This window comes from Pleurodeles waltl, chromosome 4_2 (assembly GCF_031143425.1).
Source record: "Pleurodeles waltl isolate 20211129_DDA chromosome 4_2, aPleWal1.hap1.20221129, whole genome shotgun sequence".
Classification (NCBI taxonomy): Eukaryota; Metazoa; Chordata; class Amphibia; order Caudata; family Salamandridae; genus Pleurodeles; species Pleurodeles waltl.
Genome location: NC_090443.1, coordinates 1,054,947,703 through 1,054,974,721, shown reverse-complemented (window position 1 = coordinate 1,054,974,721; position 27,019 = coordinate 1,054,947,703). Strand labels below are relative to the sequence as shown.

The 27,019-nt window shown below is 46.2% G+C and overlaps 1 protein-coding gene across 1 annotated transcript in view; it reads left to right on the top strand.

The window, feature by feature from the left end:
• BTBD18 (BTB domain containing 18) overlaps positions 1 to 14,389 on the top strand; it is a 134,519-nt gene extending 120,130 nt beyond the window's left edge. Inside the window, exon 6 of the mRNA XM_069233068.1 lies at positions 9,651 to 14,389. Within this exon, the coding sequence (XP_069089169.1) occupies positions 9,651 to 12,340 (2,690 nt within the window). The 3' untranslated portion in view covers positions 12,341 to 14,389. The remainder of the gene's footprint in view (positions 1 to 9,650) is intronic.
• The last annotated feature ends 12,630 nt before the right edge of the window (positions 14,390 to 27,019 follow it).

The window sequence follows — 27,019 nt, the reverse complement described above, 5'->3', positions numbered from 1 at the left end:
TGTTGGAAATAATCCTATTAATTTTCCGAAATATATGACAAAACATTGCCTATGTATACTGACTCATGAGTACTATTATTTTTCATGTTATAATGAGTGCCTCTTGTATTTTATGTTTGCAATAGTGCTTTTAGCATCTATCAAGACCTTTTGGGTGTGGTCTTTCAAGAGTGCACCATTTCGAGATTCGACATTCTTCGTTGATATTCACCTCGCTACCCAGAGCGCCTAGTTTTCTCCCAGTATAATACACCCACACGTAGTTCATGTTATTTCTATTGTTTATTAGCTTACTATGGAATCCCAGTGGCGTCTTTTAGGTTTGAGTGATTATTCATTAATGTGACTCTATATCATCAACACCAAATATCAGCACCATCAAACCTAAGTTCAACAACTAGCCTTCCCTGTAAGAGAAACTGGGACTGAATCATGGTTAAGTGAAGCAGGTTGAATGAGAACAGCAAAACATGAGTCATTGATGCTTGCAAATATCAGTAACTTTGTGAACCACAAGTCTCCTATGCATGCCTACCACCCAGCCTTGGGATGCTTACATCATAGCTGGCAGTGAAGATTTATTTCACTGTGGTTTCACTATGGTAGCCATTATCACATCTGATGGTCAGCCTCGGCTCTGCAACATATTGAGTTTAGAGTACATTTAGCTACCTCCACCTCTGTGAAAAGACACAAAGAACCATTGTGCTAAGAACCGTTGTGCTACACTCAGTTTAGTTGTGTCCACTGAAGTTGAATCTATTCATCAGTCCAGAAACTCTTTCTTGATCTGTTGCAACTGTTGAGTCTTTGCTGTGTCTAGGTACCATAGTTTGGGAAGAGCAGGTTTTTGGCCTCCTTCCACTGCAACCAGGATACCTAGTTCTTCACCATCTCCGAACACTGGATTGACAGCATACAGGTGGAGCAGAGTACTGTGGAAGAATGACCAAAAACTGCTGGATCACATCGAGAAGGGGCACCCAGTTGGCTAACCTGGGTACTCCAAGCACCCATAAGTTGACAGCTCTTAAAATATCTTTCAGAACATCTGTAGGAAGCTGGCTATGTATATACTGTCTCAAAGTGAGAGATAGTGTGCACAGAGTCAAAGGGTTCCCCTTAGAGGTTGATAGTGGCAAAATTAGATAATACCAATGCTCTATTTTTGTGGTAGTGTGGTCGAGCAGTAGGCTTACCAGAGGGTAGTGTTAAGCACTTACGCACACACAGGCAATAAATGAGAACACACACTCAAAGACTTAACTCCAGGCCAGTAGGTTTTTATATAGAAAAATATTATTTTCTTAATTTATTTTAGAACCACAAGATTCAGAATTCAAGTAAGTACATAAATTGTAAGGTACTTGGCATAGGTAAATATGGAACTTTTAATTAAAACAGTAATGTACACAGTTTTGTCAAAAATGGCAATAAGCTATTTTAAAAGTGGACACAGTGCAAAAATCAACAGGTCCTGGGGGAAGGTAAGTACAAGTTAGTTTATCAGGTAAGTAAAGCACTTACAAGTTCAGTCTCCGGGGCATAGGCAGCCCACTGTTGGGGGTTCAAGGCAACCCCAAACACCCAGTTCCAGCAACACAGGGCCGGTCAGGTGCAGAGGTCAAAGTAGGGCCCAAATAACATAGGCGCCTATGGAGGCTAGGGGTGCTCTGGTTCCCTGCGTCCTCTGGGAGCAGACCTGGTTTTTTTTGTAGAGCACTGTGGGGGGGGGGGGGGGGGGGGGGGGGGGGGGTCACAAACAGGCACACAAAATACACCCTCAGCAGCTCAGGGGCGGCCGAGTGCAGTGTGTGAAGTAGGTGTCAGGTTTTAGATAGAAATCAATGGAGGGACCTGGGGGTCACTCTGGCGATGCAGGCAGGGCGCGGGGGGGCTTCTCAGGCCAGTCATCGACTGGGCAACGATGAGGGCTGCCAGCTGGTCACTCCTGCACCGGTAGTTGGTTTCTCTTGGGTCTGGGGGCTGCGGGTGCTGTGCTTCTTCCAGGCGTCGGGTTCTTTGTTACCAGGCAGTCGCGGTCAGGAGGAGCCTCTGGATTCTTTCTGCAGGCGTCACCGAGGGGGTGCCGGGAGGTCGTCTCAGGGTGTCCACGTCGTGGGAGTTGCCTGGGGATCCTCACTGCAGTGTTGGTTTCTCTGGACACGAGCCGGGGGCATCGGGTGCAGAGTGTTGGGGACTCGCACTTCCGGAGTGAGGTTGGAGTCCCTTTAAAGATGGTTTCTTCTTGGATGTTCAGACAGAGCCGCTGTCCTTGGGAGTTTCTTGGTCCTTTGGTTTGCAGGGCAGTCCTCTGGAGTCGGCAGAGGTCGCTGGTCCCGCTGGATGCGTCGCTGTTGCAGGTTCTTTGAGTCTGGAGACAGGCCGGTAGGGCTGGGGCCAAGTCAGTTGTTGTCTCCGTCGTCTCTGTGGGGCTTTCAGGTCAGCAGTCCTTCTTGTTTCAGGTCATCAGGAATCTGTTTTCCTGGGTTCAGGCTCGCCTATAAGTACTCAATTTAGGGGGGTGTTTAGGGCTGGAGGGCAGTAGCCAATGGCTACTGTCCCTGATGGTGCTACACCCTCTTTGTGCCTCCTCCCTGTGGGGAGAGGGGCACATCCCTAATCGTATTGGGAGAAATCCTCCAAAGCAAGATGGAGGATTTTCTAAGGCAGGGTTCACCTCCGCTCAGGACACCTTAGGGGCTGTCCTGGCTGGAGGGTGGTGACTCCTTGTTTTTATCAATATCTCCTCCGGACTTGCAGCCAAAAGTGGGGTCTATGTCCGGGGGAGCGGGCCTCTCCTCTAGCTGGAGTTCCCTGGGGCATTGTAACACGAAGCCTGAGCCTTTGAGGCTCACTGCTAGGTGTTACAGTTCCTGCAGGGGGGGGGGGGTGTGAAGCACCTCCTCCCAGTGCAGGCTTTGTTTCTGGCCCCAGAGAGCTCAAAGGCTGTCACCCCAGGGGGTCAGAAACTCATCTCAGTGGCAGGCTGGCACAGACCAGTGACTCCTGCACTGAAGGATTGGGTAAAATACAGGGGGCATCTCTAAGATGCCCTCTGTGTGCATTTTTTCATTAAATCCCACACTGCCATCAGTGTGGGTTTATTATTCTGAGAAGTTTGATACCAAACTTCCCAGTATTCAGTATAGCCATTATGGAACTGTGGAGTTTGTTTTGACAAACTCCCAGACCATATACTTAATATGGCCACGCTGTACTTAAAATGTCTAAGAATGGACTTAGACACTGTAGGGGCGTATTGCTCGTGCAGCTATGCCCTCACCAGTGGTATGGTGCACCCTGCCTTAGGGCTTTAAGGCCTGATGGAGGGCTGACTTACCTATGCCACAGGCAGTATTTTGTGTGCATGGCATCCTGAGGGGGATGCCATGTTGACTTTGCCTTTTTTTCCCCACCAATACACACAATCTGCAATGGCAGTGTGCATGTGTTAGGTGAGGGGTCCCTTAGGGTGGCACAACACATGATGCAGCCCTTAGGGGGACCTTCCCTGGTCATAGGGCCCTTGGTACCACTGGTACCTTTTACAAAGGACTTGTCTGTGTGCCAGGGGTGTGACAGTTGTGGAAACAATGGTACATTTTTAGTGAAAGAACACTGGTGCTGGGGCCTGGTAAGCAGGGTCCTAGCACAATTCCCAGTCAAGTCAGCATCAATATCAGGTAAAACGTGTGTTGGGGGGTGGGGGGGATAACTTCAACAAGGAGCCATTTTCCTACAGCATCTACTGGGCCTTTAGGAGCATCATGGATGGGATGTCAGACTGTGAATTTATGCTGTAAACACTGTCAACAGCTAACTCGAACACTGAGGATTTCAGATTCATCACCTTGTTTAAAGCACCCACAGTGGGGATTCTGCAGTTTTCAGTCCTCGTGTCCATGGCCATCAAGTTCTTATTTGCAGAAATCCCTTTCTTCTTGATGCTGCACGTAGTGTGTTACAGACCTTCCAAGGTCAGGGAATCGTTTGCAGCAGAAGTGTCAGCTCACAAGGATGCTTTGGGTTCACATTGTGGCATTCTATCATCAGATTGGGAATCGAACCTTAGGGTGAAGAAATCACCTTTCTCCTTTTCCCTTTGTCTTCTTTATGGGCCATATTAAAGAAATAATCGGCTTCACCACTTCTAGAGGCTGGTGATTCATCCTCAAGAATTCAGAGGAGTGGTCAGGTTTCCTGCAACTCTTCAGAACACTCACCATTGGATTTACATCAGCCAGGTATATCATAGATGACACTGGGACCCAGTTTCCTATAAGGCTCTGTTGCCTACAACCTGTGGTATGTCCTATGCAACAGCTGCCCTTTGCGGAATAGGGTTTGTGCATGTGACCTAGACCCTGCGCCCAGAAAGGTTGTTGCCTTCCTTATTATCTAGAAGATGTTGGGAGACCGCACCTGTTAATGTGCTGGCCGCTGAACACAGAGATCTCACTCCAACAAGCCAAGCATTGGCCCGAAACCATCTTCGTACTTTGAAGGGACCATTCACCTATCTGCTACTCCGGTTACTCAAAAAGAGCAGCGATGCCTCTCAGTCTTGTAGCAATATGTGGGCAGTCACTCAGCCCCCACATGAATACCATATGCAGTCAACTAGATTAAGCCGCATCCAGTTCTGAGAAGGCAAGCCCTTTAAATGCTATTTGTTTATTTGGGATCTGTAAATATTTAAAGCATGTTTGCGCTTGCTAATCATCATTATGATGGCCTTGTTTAAAAAAAAAAGTATTTGACTGATTTTACAATCACAGACAAAAAACTGTGAAATCACAGATCCCTCCCTCCTTCCTCTAAGTTGCCATACTCAAATATTCAAAGCACTGATCCATCCTTCCCATACTTTATCAAATTTCTTTGGACATCCTCTGCCTTTATAGATCTCCTCCTCTTGCGTACAGCATATGTCCATTTCCTGTTCCCAATCTATCATCTTAAAGGGTCCAGCTGCTCCCCATTTACGTGCTGTCTCCCTTTTCATCAATAGGAGTCCTAGATGTATCAATATTTGTTGATGTGAATTGGTATCTCTCTGGCCATAGTCCCAGCAGTGCTCTTCTCGCTAACCTGTCCAGTCGTATACCTGTAGTCTCTTCCAAGTGTTGGTGTACTTTCTCCCAGAATCTTGTCAACTTCGAAAGTCCCGCAAGGTGTGATATAGTGTTCTGTCCTGTCCACACTGCCGTCGGCAGAGCAAGCCAGGGAGCCTTCCCATAGTGTTTAGTTGTGTTGTGTTTAGTTGTGTCCCTCCTCCGCCTCAACACCGGACATCTCAGCAACTGCTGCACCATCTGCCCCAAGGGCACCCTCAGACCTTTCACCTGCAGGAACTGCAACTTTAGCTCCAGCCTCAATAAGCTGAAGGTATTCTCCGCACACAAAGATACCTACAACCGTCACAACCCCACAAACTGCCTGCTCCTGAACATCCGCTCCCTCCACAAACACGCCACCGAACTCTGGGATTTGATCAACATCACCCGGCCCGACATTGCCTTCCTTATCGAGACCTGGACCAACCCCACCTTGGGTCCAGTCATCGCCATCTCCATTCCCGACGGTTACAGCATCCTAAGGAGGGACCAGCCCTCCCGCCCGGTGGAGGACTCGCCATCGTACACAAGTCCTCACCACATGTCAAGGCCGTCCCAGAAGAACAGTGCACCACCATGGAACACCTTCACTTCCTGGTCCACTCCAATCACAACTCCATCCGCGGCACCCTGGTGTACAGGCCCCCCCCCCCCCAGCCAGCTTTCATAGACAGCATCGTAGACATCGCTACAACACCCCCCGTCCCCCCCCAGCCCCTGACTACCTCCTCCTCGGTGACCTGATTTTCCACCTCATGGACCGCGTCAACCCAAACACCACCGCTATACTCGACACCTGGCCTCAGACAGCTGTTCTCTGCACCCACACACATCGCAGGACACACACTGGACGCCATCTTCACCTCAAACAACCGGATCACCATTGAGACCATCTCTACCCCAGTCTGGACCGACCACCTCTGCATCCACTTCACAATCACCGCACCCAGCACCCGCACCTCGAGGACCCCCCACAGGAAATTGAACGAAATCACCAACGAACAACTCACCTCATCGTTCACCAAATCCCTCCCTCCTCCCTTCAATGCCAACACAGCAGCGCTCAATCTCAGCGCATGGATCACCGCATGCGACAACACTCCAGCCTTTCTCCGGCTGACATTGGCCAAGCGTGTACCCAAGAAAGCCAGCTGGTTCACCATCGAACTCCAAGAATCAAAGTATATCCGCAGATGTTTAGAGAAAAAAAATGGAGAAACAGCCAAACCAGCGAAGAACTCACCTCATTCAGAGCTGCAACCGCCACCCACCAATGAAAAATCAAGAATGCAAGGAAGGATGCACTCCGGGAGCGCATCAACTGCTCCGCACATAACTCTCAAAGGAACTCTTCTCAGTCATCATCTATGAGTTCACAGATTCCCCCCCCACCACCAGCATCCCCCCATCACAGGACCTCTGCGACAAACTCGCCTCCTTTTTCCACCACAAGATCCAGGACATCTATGACAGCTTCCTCCTGGAAAATCCTGGAACCGGAACCTGTGACCAACCAACCCACCCAGACCATCCACTGCTGGTCCACGCTCACCACAAAGGAAGCAGTCAATATCATGAACAGTACCCACTCCGAAGCCCCTTCTGACCCCTGCCCGCACCACATATACATCTGAGCCAGCGCATCCATTGCCCCCGAGCTCCAGAACACAATCAACTGCTCCATCAACATGGGCACCTTCCCCGAGGACTGGAAACATGCCGAAATACGCCCTCTCCTGAATAAACCTTCGGCCCACCCATCAGATCTAAAGAATTTCCGGCTCATCTCACTGCTACCCTACCCCGCCAACTCTGGAGAAAGCAGTCAATGCACAACTACGGAATTTCATCTAGGCCAACAACTCTGTGAACAGCTCCCAGTCTGGTTTCCGCAGCAACCACAGCACGGAGACAGCCCTCCTGGTAGTCACCGACGAAATCCAACTACCCCTAGACCGCGGCCACACTGCAGCGCTCATACTCCCTGACCTCTCAGCAGCGCTCAACAAGGTCTCCCACAGCAGTCTGCGCACCAGACTCCACGATATAGGAATCCGCGGAAGAGCCCTGGAATGGATCCACTCCTTCCTCTCTGAGAGGACGCAGAGGGTCAGACTCCCGCCCTACACTTCTAGACCCACAGGAGTCCCCCAAGGATCCTCACTGAGTCCCACACTGTTCAGCGTATACATGGCCCCTCTCGCTGCCATTGCCAGAAGCCACGTTATGAACATCGTGTCATACGCTGATGACACACAACTTATCATTTCCCTCACTGAAGACACGGCCAAAAAAACTTCCACTCAGGAATGGAAGCCGTTGCCACCTGGATGAGAGAAAGCTGCCTCAAGCTCAACTTCGACAAGACTGAGCTCATCATCTTCGGGAAAGCCACCTCTGCTTGGGATGACTCCTGGTGGCCCACATACCTCAGTGAATTCCCCCCCCCCCTCCCACACACACACACACACACACTTGAGTACGTCCGGAAGTTAGGAATCATCCTCGACCCCTCCCTATCCATGACCCGCCAGGTAAACTCTGTTGCCTCCTCCTGCTGGCATACACTCCGCTAACTTCAGAAGATCTTCAGATATATCTCAGCAGACTGTTGCAGGACAGTCACCCACGCCTTAGTCACTAGCAAGCTCGACTACAGCAACACCCTCTATTCCAGAACCTCAACGAGAAGCATCAGAAAACTAAAACTCATCCAGAACGCCGCCGCCAGACTCATTCTGGACCTTCCCCACCCCCTCCTTCCTGTGCCTTGAGGCTGTCACGGGTGAGAAGCTTTGCTTTACAAAAAGTGATTGATTGATTAATGGTCTGGTATAATAAAGTTTATTTCTGGCTTTGATTGCTACTTGTTTGGGGAATTGCAACACGTCTGCCCATTCATCATCCCTTTAAGTCGCCCAGATCATTCTGCCATTTGCGTCTTTGTGCATGTAAGTCTTTCTGGATGTTCCTCATAAGGGTCTGGTACGTTTGTGATATTTTCGTAGTGTGAGGGGGTGTCTAACAATCTAGTTTCTAGGGGGCGAACCTCTAGGTATCTTTCTACCCTGCAATCACCGTTGTTAATGCATGAGTCAATTGGAGGTATCTGTAGTGTTGTGAGGAGTACTTATACTCCACTCAGAAGGGTGTGAATGGGGCCGTTGCATTGGCGTCCCAGACATCTGCCAATGTGCTGATCCCTATAAGGTCTCATTGTTTAAAGCCCTCCAGTGCTGTTACCCCTGGCAGCCTTTTTCCCACCCATAAAGGGGTGCTTTGTGTCAGTCGACCCTTCCATCCCATTGTCCTATGCAGTTGATGCCACTATTCCACCGTCTTGTGGCAGGAAGTGCATCCTTCCTCTTTTTCCCTCCGTAGAGGACATGTAAGTAGCCTTTAGTCCCCATCACCGCCCCATCCATTCGGAGTGCTAGATGCGTCTGCTGAGCAAAAGCCCATTCATTAATTATGGATAGGTGCGCGGCCTCGTAATATCTACGTATGTTAGGCAGTGCTATCCCTCCCTCGTACACTGATATGATGGGCTTTTTTCGTTCTAGAATTTGTAGTCCACCCCTTCACTTTGTGATTTAGCTTTTGCATTATGTATTCTGGCACATAAAAATTACGAAGCAGTGACATCCTGTTACTTGAAACCAGCCTTGGATAAGGGTGCCTTTTCATCATGGTTCTATCCGAGAGGATAATAAGTGAACGCAATCACTTTTGTCCAAATAACTTTTTCCATATGGTTAAGATCGACCTTTTACTTTCTCTTTCTTTGTACCATAGGTCCTCTTGGACACCCATGTAAACCACGCAGCATGGGGTGCCAGCATTTGTTTAAAATGAGGCCCGAGGAGTAGCCTTTTGAATTTTAGCCTTAGTGTGGAGGAAGTGAGTTTGATGTTGAAGTTAGTTGCTCTAGATAATCTTTTGCATGTCTTTTTTAGCCCACCTTCACCAGATGTCCCACCTGCCCCCCATACACCTTATAATTTACTTTTTGTACAGCTTGAGAGTACATCATTTGAGTTTGGGGATGCTGCTCAGCTTCCCTAGGGCAGTCTTCTATCAGAGGTGAAAGGGATGCAGCCCCTTCAGTCTCACAAGTGACGTCCATTCAGCCTGGAAGCCGACGGCTATGAGCACTAGAGCTCTTTGTCTAGGAAACTGATGCAATGTCAGTCTGAAGACTGGGGGTAGCAGTGGTGCTAATCCTGGTAATGGGAGCCCCAGCCTTTAAATTGTGTTCTCTGAAGAAGTGGCTTTCAGATTCCAGGAACGTAATTAGTCACAGTACAGAGCTAGTGGGGAAAGGGCAGACAATTTTAACTAATGTAGTAACAGTCCATTTGCAGTGTCAGAACCCAGGTACTCCTACAATCACTAGTTAACTGTATCTTATCCTTTGGCCCTATAAAACAGTGCTCGTGCTAGATAAATACTACATACATACATAATTTGCTTGCTAATTTTCTAAAATATTTCTACATGTTTTCCACTACTTTTCTAATTTCCCTGCAGATGAAGTCATTTCTGCTCACGCCTGTGTCCTGTCTGCATGCAGCCCCTTCTTTACAGAGCGTCTGAAGGGCACAAGATCCAGTGGCCAACCAAGACATCTCAACCTTCCTGGAATTAAGCCAATCACTCTGAACAAGCTGGTCCACTACCTGTACACGTCAGAGCTGGAGGTGACCCGGGAGGAGTTGGACGGAGTGTTGGCTGCTGCTCGACAGCTACACATTCCAGAGCTTGAGGTTCTGCAGCTGCAAGGAGTCAAGCTGGTGAGGACAGACTCATGGCCACGCTTGAATCGCAAATGCTTCCAAACGTGTGATCAACCCATTCTTCGGGATGCTGTCAAAATCAAAGATGCCAAGGACATCAAGCAAGAGTTGATGCCTAATCCAGCAGGGGAGAAATGCAGAGATGTGGCTGTGGTGGAGAGTCCAAGCTCCCGGCTCAGCGATACCTTAATGTCAGTGAGATGCTGCCAAAATCCACTAGAAGAGAGGTATACAGACAGTGAACCTAGTTCCTCTCCACTGCACACATCTTCTGGTGTCAGTGAGAGTGTAAGTATAAACTCCCCCACTGTGTCTTCTTGTGAGAGCTTGGAACCTCTGCCTGACAGCACAGAGTCTTCAACAGAAAGTGGCTTACAGCCTGTGCGGCGGATCAAGTTGAGCCGCTTTAAATTCAGCATGCCACACAATAATCCTAGGATACCAGCACCAGGGAGAGCCTGTGACTCTTTAAATATCACGAGGCCTACCTCATGCCATAGAACTGTGGCCACGGATAAATCACAAGAGTGCGCTCACTTTGCCGACAGTAAGAACTTTACACCCAGTACTCAAGAATGTCTTGCCACGTCCTCTGTGAAAAAAAGTGTTTCAAAATCTGTTGACGGCATGGCACAGCACTCCATTCTCACCAAGAAAAACTGCAGCACTTCAGTGGATATGAAACATTTGGGAGGCTGGGAGATTACGAACGTGCACCCCCAATCACAGCAAAGCCATACATTGCAATCCAGAACTAACCTGGCCCAGGTAAAGACCTCTGAGACTACACATGCCTTTTCTCGTGCCAGTGACCAAAACAAAAGCCTTTCCGTCACAAGTTCTAACACCTCAGGCAGTGTGAGCTGTAAAGAATCTTCTAAGATCACAAACAAGAGCCCTGAAGCAAAAAACATTTATAAAGAGCATCCTTTGGAAAACCTGACCCAGCTATCCCCAGGTAACACTGCTAGTGCCCTTTCTTGTGCTAGAAAGCCAAGGGAGAGTGTTAGCTCACGGCCTAGTTCATCTGTGGCGGGCTCTCACCCTTCCAGGGATGAAGCCATTGTGGGGCAAATTAATATCACAAGGAGTGCCCAATTACAAAACGGCCATACCATGCATCTCCTGGAAGAATTCAAACAGTTACCCCTCTGTGGGTCTGCAGACATTCTTTCTCCATCTAACGACCAAAAGCAAAGCATAACATCAATCTCCAGACTTCCCACTGTAAGTTCCAATACCTTGGGAGTTGGAAGCCAGTCTCAATTCACAACTGGGAGTGACCACTCAGAAATTGTCAATTATCGACATCCCTTGGAAGACTGGACTCCTTGTGAGTCTGCACAAGTCTCTCCTCCCAGCAGTGTTAGGAAGAGCCCAGGCCTTTCTACTGCCAACTGCACTATTTCAGCTGATGAAGGCAGTAGAGCGCAATTAAAGATCACAGGCAGGACTCCCCAGTCAGAAGATGATCATAACATGAATCCCATGAATGGCCCGGGAGTTTGTGAACCTTCAAATGGCCTTTCTCCCACTGCCAACCAAATGTTGTCAATGGCGCACCCAGTTCAGTGGCATCCTTCCCCAACAGCTGTACGAGAGGACAGAGAACAAGTACATCAGAGTGAAGAGCATTTAGATCTCATGCTGTCTTCATCAGCCACAAGTCAGCCTGCACAGGAAGAGCAAATTACTATCACCCAAGAAAGAGATGTTGAAACCAGGCAGGCTGATCCCGCATTGAGCCCCATTTTGATGCCCATATGTGGTGCAGATAAAGCAGACGATGTGAGCAAGCAGTCCTTTCCTGAACGACGAGAGAGGGACAAGGAGATAAAACAACATGAGGTATCAGTGTGTACCATACGCCTTCTGAACAATGTTCCGCCTTGTCAAGATGAGATAGAATCTGTCGCAGTAAAGCTAGAAACCCACAAAGTTCTTACCATGGATCAGACACCTCTTTCTGTAGGTGCAGATGAAGCCCGGAATACCAAGTGTAGGAAACGTACTGCAGTAGCTGGGAAAAAGGCTGCAGTATCATCTCAGAAAAGACGTCAACATGACCACTTGTCTTTGAGCACAGTGAAGGATTTCCACAAACCTCGTGGCTCTGATACCAATACTAGTTCAGTTGTTCTGCAAGGTAGAGTGAGTGGCGGTTCTGATGCGACTTATTTGGATGACATTGTGTCAGAGCACTCAGACTTCAGGATACTCACATCCACTGGGGAAGCTGATACCACTGTGAATTCTACGTTGGGCAGTTTTTTTGACTCCCTGATTGAGCTGTCCATGCCAAATGAGGATGAAGAGATTGATGTGGTTGGCAGTGTGTGGAATGGTCAACCAGACATTACTTCCTGCTGTGTCAGACCCGACCCCTCCTCGGAGTCTGACATGGATGTCAATGTCTTGGATTGAGAGCTTCTCTGTCCATTGTATCAGTGCCTTTGTTTTTCTGCTCGCTTTACCATTCTCATCTTCCTACAACACACTCTAGCTCTCCTCTGTCTTCCTGGCTCCACTCTCGTCCTCCCATCCTCTCATCTCCCCTCCTTCTCCCATGCCCAGCTATAACACCCATCTTTTATTTCTTTACACTGTACATTCTTTTGTCCTTTTTTCCTTTCTCATCCCCTTTGTCCTCCACCTATTACTTCACCTCCCTTCCTCTCGCTCTCAATTTTATTTACATTCTTGCTACTCTCCTTTCCTCCCAATCTTACTTCCCACTCCATTCCAGCTACACAGCCCTGCCGTTTACGCCTCACATTTTAGCTCCTTTCCCTCAATCTTCTGCTCTTCTCCTACTCTTCCATACTTCTTGTTCCTTTCTTTCTCATACTCTAGCTCCCTTTAGTCTTCTACATCCTAACTTTTACTCCACTCTAGCTTGCCACATTCTCTGCTCCTACCAAATTGTCACTTTATTATCCCTCCTCTTTCCAGAGCAGCATTTCTTTTACTTGTGCGTCTATTGTAGTGTCTTATTTTTGGTTCCTCCCTCTCTAACTCCCCTCTCTTCCTTTGTTCCTTTCTAGCTCCTTTAACTTTCCTTTTCCCTCCTATTCTAGACCCATTTCTGTTCCTTCCTCTCACTCTAGCTTCAATTTCTGTAATTCCCTTTCCTTCAACTTTAATACCTCTTTCTCACCTCCTCCTACTCAAGCTCTTTTCTATTTCTTATATTTCCTACTGAAACCAACTCTATTGCTCTTCCTCCCTTTCTCTCACTCTGTAGTTTTATCTCCTCATACAGAACTATGTCTCCATTATCTCTTTACCTTCCACAGCAGCACCTCTTTTACCTGTGTGTCTATTCTAGCTTCTTTCTTTGGGTTCCTCCCACTTTAGTACCCTCTCTTCCCTTCTAGCTTCTCTCCTACTGTAGATTCCCTGTTTTTTCCTCCTTCTCACTCTAGCTCCAGTCTCTTTAATTCCCCTTCCTTCCACTCTAACCCCTCTTTCTCACCTCCTCTCACTCAGGGTCCTTTCTGTTCCTCATCCCACTCTTACCTCCTCCACAGTTCTCAACTTTCCTTCCTACTCTCTAGCAACCTTCCCTTTCTCTGCACTATCTCTTCTTATTGTCATCCTCCCTCTCTAGCTTTCGCCACTCCCCCCTCATTGTGGCTCCCCCTTTTTTCCCCTCCCACACTAGCTCACCTTCTCTTTCTGTAACCACTCCGCCTCCCATCTCTCTCTTCCAACCTCTCCATCTAACTCCTCTCTATCTCCCAATCATGGGTCCTTGTCCTTTTCCTTCACTCTTTAGCTTTTTCTTTCTTCTTCTCTTGCTACCCTCTATCTCTAAATCACTTCTTCCCACTCACATCTTCCTGCTGCTTTCCTTTCTTATTTTCTCCTGTGCGCTGCCCTATGACAATTTCCCTTCTACCCTTACCCTCTGACCTCCTTCTCCTCTCCGCTTTCTTGTTTTCCACTGTTTGCCCACTCTTTAATCTTTCTTCTGCTTTCTCCTCTCCCCCTCAGCATTATTGAATCTCTGCTGACTCTTCCTCCCTTATTTCATTTTTTCCTGTCTCTTGTTGCTCTGCTATATACTTTTCCATACTTTTAATCACTGCACCTGCTTTTCTCGCTCTTCGGTCCCCTCCCTCATTTCTCCCTTGCTGCTTTGTCTTTGTCATTTTCTCCTATCTTATCCTCTCCATTGGTCTTCCATTTCTTATTCTCCTCTCATTGCTTGTCCCACTCTAGTCCATTGCTGCTCTCCTTTCTCTTTCCATCTCTGTGCCCCAATCTTCCACTTCTTTTCCGTGTTTTACTCTAATCAGTAGCCTATGCTTGCTTTGATGACGCTGATGTTGTATGTCGGTGTTGGCATTTCCTGTTCTCAATTTGGAAACTTTGGCGTAAGGTGAAGAAATGCCACCCAAGGGGAGAGGAGATGCTTAAACTACAAGGTTATGGATTTTACAAAACTGTATGTACAGCTAATAAAAATGGCAGATTTTCCTGCTACCATCAAAGTGCGTCTGTATTTAATACCAAAGGCTGCACACACCATCAAGCAGAGTAGAGACTCAGAAGGATGTCTACACAGAAGCCTCTGTGATTATCTGGTGTCTTGATCAATCCATGTAGACTTCAAATATGCTAACTTGGGAGGTCGCCGGATCTTTAAGGGTTGCAGAAATAGCCTCATTCACAGCGTGATAAACAGATTACTGGAACTTTCTCGGGAGGTCTTGACTCTCCTAAAGATATAATCACACAGGTACTGACACAGTCATTTCAATGTCCAACATCAAAGATGTCTGTCTGGTAACATTACGTGACAGAGAAGTGCATTATTCCAAAATATTAAGAGATTTTATGACCATCAAACTAACTTGGGTGAACCTCCGGATCAGTGACATCATCTTCATTGCGCGCACAAATGTTCAGATGACTCTGAGTAAATGTTTAAGCTCTATTCATTAAGCCTATACGTCTGCTCAAGCAATTCATGTAGATGATCGTAAGTCACTGAGCTGTCTTTCTTGTTATGACACAACTACACTTTCCTCACATTCATCATACATGGTTTCTTGGGGAGCTGGAAAAATAACATGATCATGCTCTACGGAGCCTAAGAACAACAAGCATTTGCAATGCAATAGGTCTCACATTTGCTTGAGTTAGACCTATGGGCATTGTAAATTCATAACTGGACTTTTTTTGCCACATACATTTGTCAGTCCTGCCTCAAAATGTCATTTTCTGCCATATAATTCCAGTGGCCCTGCGCATTACTAAAGCACTTCCATTTACCTTCTTCCTCTATATGCAGCAAAAAATGAAAATGTTGCCATTTAGCATCCTAGTTTATATTTGCCGTGCTAATTCCAATAGAATACCACTTTCACCACCCCACCATCAGAGTTGCTGGCTGGCTAACACAAGTTCCCCAAAAAGACACAAGACATTCAGAGGAGAAATAAACTAGAAGGGTCACCCAAACACATCAAGAGTGTTCAAACAGTCATAGTATAATAAGGATGTTAAGTTGACCTGAATTATGGTTATGATTGTAATAAGGGGAGATTAATAAAACATATACAATTATCAAATAAACCTTTATCAGCAATAAACTTTTGGCATTAAACAGTAAAGTTCAAAACAGCCCCTACAGGGCACCATAACAAAAATATAATTTGTAAGAAACATGGCCATGTAACCATATTGTTATCCCCTAGAGGGCATAACCCTGTGGAATAAACAAGAGAGTAATGCAGTGTAACCATATTCTTAGCCCCTAGAGGGCATTTTTGGGGCTAGCAGGCCTACTGCAATTATATCACAAACAAGGCATTTAAAACAAAACGTCTCCCAGCTGTACAACAAACGTTCTAGCCATGAGAAAGCTTGAGACACTGAATGGTGGGAGGGGATTATTATTTTGGGGTCCCCACTAACCTAGTGTGGGGGGACCCAGAGATGACCTAGTCAGAAAGAGTGTTTTGGGCTGAACATCATGGTGGAGGTCCCATAGTCCTAGGACGACCACACGGTGAGTTATGAGCAAATATGTTTTGAAAAAGTCATTCCTTGCAAAGCATTATTGGGCGAGTTTCCTGAATGCTGTGAATATTCTAGTATCAGCTCTTCCGCTGTGCTTTTGCATTGAGGATTTCTGTTTTATGTAAAGCATTTACCAATTTCAAGTGTTATAAGAGGAGAACCACAAGAAATGACTGATTAGGTAACTGTGAACAATGTGACCAAAACTCCAATACCGCCGATCGCGTTCATGCTGTTGTGCCTGTTGACTCTGTGAGCTCCATGGCTGCCATGCCGCACGAAGCGGATAGACAAAAGAAAAAATAAATTGCCCATAGTTACGTATATGGCAGTCGTGAAATAATCCATGTAACAGGGGCAGTCTGCAAGTGACAAAAACAGCCTCAAGGCGGGACAAACATCAAGCATTTACTAAAGACATCATGTGATTTTTGAAAAGCAAGCCCAGGAACGAATTAAAGAGGTGAGCGTGGTTAAAACCCCATGATAGTTACAACAGGTCAACGCGCTTGCACTTCACCTAAAAACAAGTGAAGGTTGTAGGACTGATGAAACCGTGAAAGCAAACTTCTCACTTGGTTTTAATAGTCAGACTTCCTACACAAGGTTGTAGTCCCCGTGGCTACTCAACCACAATGGAGCAGCAGAATCTTTCACATCCTTCAAGGGTGTGATGATCCAGCGCAAACGTCAGGACAAGGCAGCTCATGGCTAGTTAATCCAAACTTGATGGCTGTCAGTATTGGCGCGTAGGTTCCAATGAAACCATGACTTTGGGAATACACCCATTATGACAGCTTAAATGTGCATTGACTAAATATTAAATAGTAAAATTGTATACAAATGGTATATACTGTTTTAGGAATTAAGGCTCTGAATATGGAAGAAGAAAAAATATTTCCTCTGATCAAGAGAATACTGCTTCCGTCACAGTCTAAAATAATAATCAACTGAACATTGTTTGTGAATCACCGTACAGTGGTTCTCTTGTAGTTTATCTACTTTGATAGTCATAAGCACTGAATAGTCCTGCCCACATGCGGGGGATCCCAGAGCACTTTTTCACAATATATCTTCTTAAGTATAGATGTTTGCTCTTCTTCCGGATGGCCTGCAGAGTCACTTAGGAAATAAACATAGTATGCAGCCTATAGGAGCCAGCTACAATCGCCCAATTCTTTATCGTGTAGTTAAAAAAGAGGCCAGGAGATTATATATGTATATAATTTCATGATGGTTTTGTAAAGCAGCGCAAATGTCTTTTACAAACCCTTTTTAATAAAGTATAGAGATGAAGGAACGCAAGACAGTTTAGCTCCATAGACTATCATTATATGAGTTAAAAATAGAGACTGTACCTTTAAGAACCTAGAGCCCACCAGTATCTCATCGTGCTCAGCAGGTGGCAGTTGCTTCAGTTCTTTTTTCTGGCTCCTGCTTACAGGTCCTGGAGCATTGAGCTCTGCTTTTTTAGGCATTTTCTCATCAAAAATTTCCAGTAGAAATTTGGTGACAACACTTTTACTCAACAGTTTCCATCTCTCCCTGCCTTTTTCTTATTTTTCTAAACAGAAAAGTAAGGTGTTTTGTCAAATTAAATTCCATCCTTATTTATCAAGTGCCCTGCCTGTGTGAGGGGGGAAGAGAAAATGAGACCCTCATCAGGTCTGCATCATCCGCCTTTCAGCATCTCATGTTACTGACTCTTGTCATCATTGTAGGAACTTTTTGCTACACATTTTGCAAGAAAGGGAGAAGATTCACCTCTGTTGGATTGAGGAGAGACGAAGACAGCAAGTACAGGCTGAAGGTGGGACCTCTGAGTGAGAGGAAGGTCAGTCTTTCATTAGGGCTCACCCATCAACCCCAGAAGGATGGGCGAGGTCCAAAAAGAGGATTCCAGCTCAAAAGAGACATTAGACCCTGTCGACGTCGACATGATTGTCATCGAGGCAAGATACAGCTCCTACCTGTTTGTCGTCAAGGGCTGGATCGACATTGAGAAAGAGACCTCAGTCATCTTTGAGACACCAGTCGATGTCGAAGGGAATACACCGCTGAAGTGGAGGCGCGATTGACGTCGAGGAGTGTTTCAATGTCAGGAAGGAGTAGATTGACATTGAGGTGTTGACAGAGGACGATGTCGGGGAGCAGATCGACATTGATGCATCGTAGTAGAATTTCGACATCGAGGAGACACCAAGAGACAGGGAAGAAGAGGAGACGCATTTACTCATCTCCAGATTCTCATTATTCAAGAATATATTCTCTTCGCATTGTACTCATCTCCATCCCCCCCAACTACGCCTCCTCCACCACCACCTTCAGCACCCCTTCTAATGGCGCCCATTCCACCACCTATGGAGGCTCCTTTGCCACGACCAAGATCGCACTTCTGATCACGTCTTTGCTCTCGCCTTCACAGATGCTACAGTTCCAGGCACTCATCACCATCTTTGCGCCATTCTCACCAGTGGCATTGTTCCCACCATTCAAGGTCAAGATCTAGATCTTACACAAGATCCCGTCACAGATCTAGAGATACTACCTCTATGAAAGGAAATTCTCAGACATTTTCTGAGCCTCCACCGCCTTGTGTATCTCGGGTGGGTGACATTACTACATTCCAAGAGGTCCTGGGACGTGGAGCTGGCAAACTTAATATACAGATGTCAATTCCTACACCCTCCACATCTGTAATATTTGAGACGTTACACCAATGGACAGCCTCACGACCACTACTGCTACTGGACCCTGGCCTCCTAGAGTCAGCCATGAAGCTGTTTTTGACAGCAGCCACAGTTAAGCTCGCTCTGTCAAGGTTACAAAAGAAATACTGGCATACGTCTCTTGACTCTGTTATCTTAACAGCCTAAAAGCAACATGACACTCCACCTTCATCATGGGTTCCTCCTGATCAGGAGAGTGAGAAAGTGGATCCTGCAGGCTGCAAAATCTGCTGCACTGCCGCAACAACAATAAAAGCAGCCAGTGCAACTGCTCTCCTGGGAAGCTATAACAGAGCTCTATGGGACTCTGTCCCAGGGAAAATGCTCTGCAAAATGTTGGATAAACAGGGAGACTTCATGTAAATGGTTAACAAGGGTAATATGGTGTCCAATCAAGTGATCAGTGCAGCTGTGGATTCTCTTAGCTGCACATGAATGCTGCCACGGAGTTGCTTTAAGGAGACATGTTTGGCTCCGTTTAACATCTCTCAAGCCGGAGTCTCAGCAAAGGATCCAGAACCTACCATTCTCAGGCTCCCCTCTCTTCAGAAGTCACACTGATGATGAGATGGCACACATGACAACTGAGATGGAAACCTTTAAAGCGGTGGGTCTAGAGAGACCGAAAGAGCAGAGAAAATCCTTCAGACCCTACCAACGCCAGTTTTAAACTCAGAGGGTTCAAACCCCTCAATGGTATCTAGGTCAACAGCAGCAACACCCCCAGATACCTTCCCAACAACAACGAAAGCAGACAGGAGGAAGATCCAGCCAACAGCCTGCTCAAGGGGGTAAAGAGGCAACAGGATCCAAACCATGAGTCCTTTCTTCCTCTTCTTCCGTTACCCACTCCGTTAGGGGGAAGCATTTTTCATTATCTGGCAGAATGGCAAAAAATCACTCAAGACGCTTGTCTTCTGAATATTGTGCAAAATAGGTAGTATTTCAAGTTCACAAGTCCCCCCATCGTCCATACCTCCGAAATTGACAAATTTCAGTCTCCCAAGGTTACAGTCGTAGGTCAACACCCCCTACAGACAAAGGCGGTGGAAGCCGTTCTCCACAGACAAAGGGGAACAGGCATTTATTCCAGGTACTTTCTGATGAAAAAGACAAGAACAAATTCAGACCCATACTCGACCTCAAAGTAGCCAACAAATAGATTTGGCAAAAAAAGTTCTGAATGCTGGTGTTACATCAAGTCTACCAGGGAGATTAGCTTTGCTCTATCAACCTTCAAGATGCATGTTTTCTTATTCCAATCACCAGAAAGCTTCAAGTGCTCCAGAGTTTGGACCATTATCAATAACAAGTACTTCCATTTGGCCTAAAGTCAGCACCCCGAACATTCTCAAAGTGCATGGCAGTAGTGGCGGCCTACCTCAGAAAGCACAGAATCTTCATCTACGCATACGTAGACGATTGGCTAATAAAGGCGTCAACATCTCGGGAAGCCCAACTTCATTAAAACGTGACCTGCAATCTCATTCAATGCTTGGGGCTTCATGTCATCCTCTGCATACCTATCCCGGTTCAAACATCGCATTATTTGTGAGCCTCCGTTGACACCAAACAAGCAAGCGTGTTCTTTGGAGGAGAGACGCTTATTAATGTTTCAGAAGTGTGACTTTCTCATGAAAGTCTCATCCATCGGCGAGGGCAGTGCCGTTTCTTCTTGGATTGATGGCCTTCTGCATCTTCCTCACACCGAATGCCTGTCTCCACATGCAACCTCTTCAGGAATGTTTTGAGGACTAGTGGGACCAACTGACAGGCAACTGGGAAAACAGGATAAAACTATCCATTCATGCAAAGCAGTCCCTAAACTGGTGATGTTCTCCAGCCAGCCTGCTTCGAGGAATGCTATTTCATCATGTTTCTCCTCAAACAATAATGACGGATGCATCACTACTAGGATGGGGAGCCTACATGGATCATCTCCAAATTCAGGGCAAATGGTCACAAGGAGACATAACATATTACATCAATCTCTCCGAACTACATGCAGTCCAGTTGGCACTGAAGGCATTTTGTCCATCGTTCAAAACCCAGTCCTTGCTTGTTCAGACAGACATTACCACCACCATGTACTACCTCAAAAAGCAGGTAAGAATGAGGCCCAGGCCCTTGTCACACAAGGGTCAAACAATTTGGAAATGGCTCATAGCCAGGGACCTGATGATCATGGCAACTCACCTTCGATGCGTCCAAAATGCCCAGGCAGACGGTCTCGGCAGAGTTCTGCAGGAAAACCATAAATGGGTCTTACACGACGACTTCATACAAAACATCTTCAAGCTGTGGAAATCTTCAACCATTGAATTGTTTGCCACCGCAGAAAATAAAAAATACCGAAGCTTCACCTCACGGTCTTTCTAGCCAGGGACACTGGAATGCCCTTTGGATGGACTGGTCTGGCAAATTTCTTCCTCTGACTCCCCTGATCCGATCAGTCCTCATCAAGCTGTCCCATTCGAGAGCCAAGATGATCCTAATAGCTCTGAAATGGCCACGTCAGTGGTGTTTTACAGATCTTCACCGGTGAGAGTGTCCCCATCTCAAGATGCCATGCAGACCAGACCTACAGACAAAAGTTGGAGGCTAGATGGTACACCCAAACCTCTCTCCTCAAATTTGGCTGCATGGCTCCTGAACTAGTGTGTTACGGACATTTGAACCTGCCACAAAGCCTGCATGGAGATACTCAAAGAGGCTAAGCGGGCTTCTACCCGTTCCACATATGCCTTCCAGTGGAAGAGATTTAGCATTTGGTGTTTCTCCAAGAACATGGACCCTTCAACTTGCCAAGAAAATGTCATTCTTCAATACTTGCTACACTTGGCAAAATTTGGCTTGTAATTCTCTTCCATAAAGGTTCACTTGGCAGCCCTTACTGCCTACAAAAAAATGCCCGCCACAAACCTTTTTTCAAAATACCTCTAATCAAGGATTTTCTTTGAGGGTTTAAGACGGTTTTTCCTCCCATTTGGCGTCCTTCACCTTCCTGGGAACTTAACATAGTCCTTTCACGGCTTATGCAGGTCCCTTTTAGCCCATTCACAAGGCATCCCTGCAACATCTTTCTTGGAAAATAGCTTTCCTTTTGCAACAACATCAGCCTGCAGGGTTAGCAAGATCCAAGAATTATGTTCTTACGAACTATACACAGTAAAGTGGTACTGAGGACTCACCCGAAAATCCTTCCTAAGGTTATTTTGGATTTCAATGTCAGTCAGCTTATCTCATTGCCAACATTCTTTGAGAATCCCTCTACTCCAGCTGAGAGAACACTTAATTCTCTAGATGTGAAGAGAGTTTTGAAGTTTTATCTTGAGAAGACCTGTGACATCAGCAGAAGGCACCAGTTGTTTATCAACTAAGGTCCAGTCTGTACAGGGTTAGCCACTTCCAAGCAATCCTTTTCCTTATGAATAGTTTCCTGTAAGCTGTTATGCTATCAGAAAGCTAACAAGACACTATCAGCTAGACCAATAGCTCACTCCACTAGGGATAAAGCGGCTATTGCAGCTAAAATGAGTAATATCCCTATTAAGGGTATTTGCAAAGCAGCTACATGGAGATCTGTTCACATTTTCACCAAGCACTACTGCCTGTACTCGGATGAAAGAGCAGATGCTAAAGTAGGAGAGGCCTCTCTCAGAAATCTAGTTGATTTGATGGCTACCTTACTCATTCCTCTGTCCTCTCCACCGCTCTTAGTGGGGATCGGCTTGCTACTCTATTCGGTGCTTACGACAGTCAATGGAGATCCCCTAAGAGAGAAGGAACAGTTTCTTACCAGTAACTCCAGTTCTCTCTTAGGGGAATCTGTATTGAAGGCATAAGCACCTCTCCTCCTCCCCAATGGAGTGGACAGAGGTAACTATGGAATATACATATCATTCACGCATCTCCTCAAAATTGTAATTGTAATAGTATTTATATAGCGCTTACTACCCCTAATGAGGCGTTGAAGTGCTTTTCTGCAAGTAGCACGCTACTGTGGAACCCAAGAGGAATTAGTGGTTGATTAGTATAGGGAAATATGAGTAAAGTTTTAGTATTATTATGAGTTAATTTGAACAGAGGATATGTGTTTGTTAGTTCTATCAGATAAAGAAAGTAATTGCACCCATGTCTTAGTGAAAATACATTTGAAAGTATATATAACAACTGTAGTCACAATAAAAGCAGATAAAATATGCTGTCACAATAAGCATCCATTTCAATAGAGAAGAGGTCTTCCTTGAGGTGCGTGTGGCACAGTAAAACAGAGCCAGAGATGACACAAGGTTCAACAAGGACAAAAGTGAAGAAGAAAAAAATAAAAGTAGTGCCTTAATCATAGACGATGAACTGAAGGACAGCAATCAAGTTAAAGCAATAAGTAGTTGACCCATGCTCCAGTCGAAAGGAGAGGGAGTGAAGGCAGCACACGCTGGCCGATTAGAAGGCCTCAAATAAGGCTGACAGTGAATCTAATGAATTGTAATAATGGGTGGGCTCTAAGCGCCTCATTTTATGCAATATCTCTTGCATGTGACAGCGCATGCAGTGTCACAGGAGAGGCTTAACAAGCATTTGCAGTGCAATGGGTCTCGCGTTTGCTCGAGTTAGAGCTATTAGAGTAAATTCCTAACTGGACTTTTCTTGCCACATACATTGAAAATTAAAAGTAAAACATGCTCAGGGCGGCCATAGTGCTTTCAGCTGTCTAGCTTATGTCATGAGCACGAAGGAGAGACAAAAAGAAAACAGAAATTGGCTCGCAGTCAAACGTGTGGGTAATCATGCAATTATCTATGTAACGGGCAGCCTTCAAGGCGGTAACAAAACCGCCCCAAGTAGCGACTCGCGTAAAGCATTTACCAGTGATGATAGATAGTTTTTTAAAGGCAAGCCCATGAATGAGTGACAGTGATGGTCGTGCGGTGGGCGTGATTAAGAGCCCACAATGCTCGCGTGCTCGACCTAATGAATGCTATCACAATGTGACGGGTGGGTGGGCGGAATGAACCAGGACAAAAATACCAAAAGAAAGCATTAGCGGAGCAGGTAAGAAAACAAAATGCTATTCCATTAGTAACTTCTGTCTGGTTTATATTTTTTATTAAAACCAATTGTACACTAATCTAATGCATCCTCCAAACGCCCCACAAAAGAACGTGAACAGAACGGAGCATAGAGCCCAGAATGAATGAGGACTAGGCGGATCACCAGACCCAACATGAAAGGATACAAATGTCCAGCGTAATCATTGATCTTGGTACAGGGAGTGCCAGGGGTCACAAATCTGCCAGCTTACACCCACAAGAACACAGTAGTATTCTACATCACATACCACTTTCATCTTTCACTTGCTACTGCTAGTATCCAAACCCCTAAAAAGGGAAAAACGAATTAAAAATAAAAGGTTAGCTGCCTTTTACAAGGGAAATGCATAAAGAAAGAAACGCAACTTGCATTTGTGAGTGCCAACAGAAAATTGGCACATTATGTGTACTTTTCTTCCCCCCTTTTGCAACCTCAGGGCAGCAGTGGGCATGGTGGATCCTGGAAGGCCAAATTTACTATTCTAACTCCAGTCCTCTAATACATTGGGAAAGAAGAACTTTCCCCCAAATATTTCAGTTGGCTTATTTACTAGTCTATTTCCAGTCCTGAAATACTTTAGGGAAAGTTATACATTCTCTAACAATTTTTAGAAAGGGTTGAAAAGTAGTAATTTTGAATGGCCGAAAGTGCTGCCCTGAGGGCATTGTCCAGGGCACAGAATGAGGACTACCCTCTTGATTGCACAAGCAAGGCTCCACCTTAGAGGGTGGATCCAGGACTCCCGTTCCTGTGGTGGTTGTGGCGCCGTCCATCGCGAATAAACCACAACGGTCAGGTTTTCAGCTCTAAATTCCCTTCAGTCCCCCAAAGAGGCGTGGATGTTCAGGAGTGATGGGCAGCACCAGGCTGCTTGACAAGCGCTCGTGGGGCTTCCCAACTGGTAAAGGTTAGAAGTAGAGGAGGAATGTTAACAGATGCTGCAGGCTCTCACTGTTCAATGCTCAAATACAGAGCTTGTTACCTGTACAGAGGTAAGCTTCGTGACATTTTGGCATACTGGACTGTATTTTTCATTACACCACTGCATTCTTCCAGGACGAATGATATAAGTGCTAACTTCCACGGAGTAGTTGACTAGCACGCAACTCTGTAGAAGCCTCCACTCAGTTGCCATGACTATCCCTACTTCTCCTTCCACCCATCCAATTTGGTAATAGCAACAACACAGGGCTTGGAAACTGGAAAAGTGTGGCATAAAGCATTATATCAAAAATAAGCTGATTCAGTGCTATTAGATATAGGGGAATAAACAGAGTCTTAAGGAACGATGCCATGATGATACATGCACTCACTATGTTACTGCGCGCTACGTGTATAGTTAGATAGCATGTGTACAGGTTCTTCTCTTTCAGCGATGCTACGAGAAGTTAGCGTATTGGATTCTGATAAATGAGAGTGCAACATTAGAGATAAGTAAAACGTGGAGCCACCCCAATCCTTTACGCACTGGCAAACTTTTTCCAAACGGTATTGGACAAATGATGACGTTAAAACCCAGAATACGGAAACTAGGATGGGGAGAAGAAGACATGCCGCTGGGTCCGTGCTGGGCAATGACAACCTTCACGTCCCTGGCGGTGGGCAGCAGGTTGGGATACTAACACAGCGCGGGGGGTGGTTGAGAAGGCCCAGGTTTGGAGGGAGCATTACACTGAGACAACAGGAACTGAAGCAACTGCCACCTGCTGACCATGATGGGGCACTGGTGGTCTCTAGGTTCTTGAAGCCACTCTCTATTTTTAACTCATAATGACAGCCTATCCGGCTACACTGACCTGCTTTCCTTCATCACTATACTCAGTTAAAAAAGGGTTTGTGAAATAAATTTTTGCTGTTTTACAAAAACACCATGAAATTATATAATCTCCTGGCCTCTTTTTTTTAACTATAAGATGCAAAATTGGGCCATTGTAGCCTGCTCTTATACGCTGCATAATGTTTTTCTCTCTTAAGTGACTGCAAGCCTTTCCGAACAAAGGCGAACACCTGCATTTAAGAAGCTATATTGTGAAAGAGTGCTCCAGAATCCCCACATGTGGGCGCAACTGTTCGTTGCTTATGACTTAAATGGAAATTCCCCTACGAGACAACTGGAGTTACAGGTAAGAAACTATTTCTTTTCAGCCTCTTTCCTGTTATCGATTTGTAGTGCCCTGTCAGCAAAGGTTAGGGAACAGATAGTTTAGAAGGTCAGACTCTATCATGGGGTCTGATAAAAGGCAAACTTAATGGCTTAGCATCAGTTCCTTCTCCTTTCAGCAGGTAAACCGATAAAACATTGTATATCAGTTTTTAACATGAGGGGGCTTTACTGGCCACACCTCCAGTTTAAAAGCGTAGAATGCAAGCTTCACCCACCCATGCTCAGCGCCATCAAAGGGACCAACATTCGAAGTATCCTTCTGAACTGTCCAAGCCTGCTAGTGAAAGAGAAGTAGGCAGGTCAGAAAACCTGACAATAAAGAGTAAGATCAGAGCTTGAGACTTCAATAGAAACAGAGGGGAAACAAGCACTTACAAGGACTGTGATGAGGAACATGAGGGTCAGAGCCTGAGACCCCAAGAGAAACAGAGGGTAACCCAGCACTTACAAGAATTGTGACGAGTAAGAGTAGAGTCAGAGCCTGAGACCCCAAGAGAGAAAGAGGGGACCCCAGCACTTACAAGGACTAGGATGGGGAAGAGTAAGGTCAGAAGCTGAGACCCCAAGAGACACAGAAGGGAACTCAGCACTTACAAGGACCGTGACAAGGAACAGTCTGTGAGAGCCTGAGACCCCAAGAGAAACAGAGGGGAACCCATCACTTACGAGGACTGAGACGAGGAAGAGTAGGGTCACAGCCTGAGACCCCAAGAGAAACAGAGGGGACCCCAGCACTTACAAGGAATGATGCGGAAGAGTAGGGTCAGAGCCTGAGACCCCAAGAGAAACAGAGGGGAACCCATCACTTACGAGGACTGAGACGAGGAAGAGTAGGGTCACAGCCTGAGACCCAAATTTAAACAGAAAAGAACCCAGCACTAGGAGCCTGAGACCCCAGGAGAAACCGAGGGGAAACGAGTACTTACAAGGACTGTGACAAAGAAAAATAACGTCAGAGCCGACAACTCCATGAGAAGCAGAAAAGAACCCAGCACTTACAGTGACTGGGACGAGGAACAGTAGGGGGGAGCCTGAGGCACCAAGAGAAACGGGGAACCCAGCACTTACAGTGACTGTGAAGAGGAA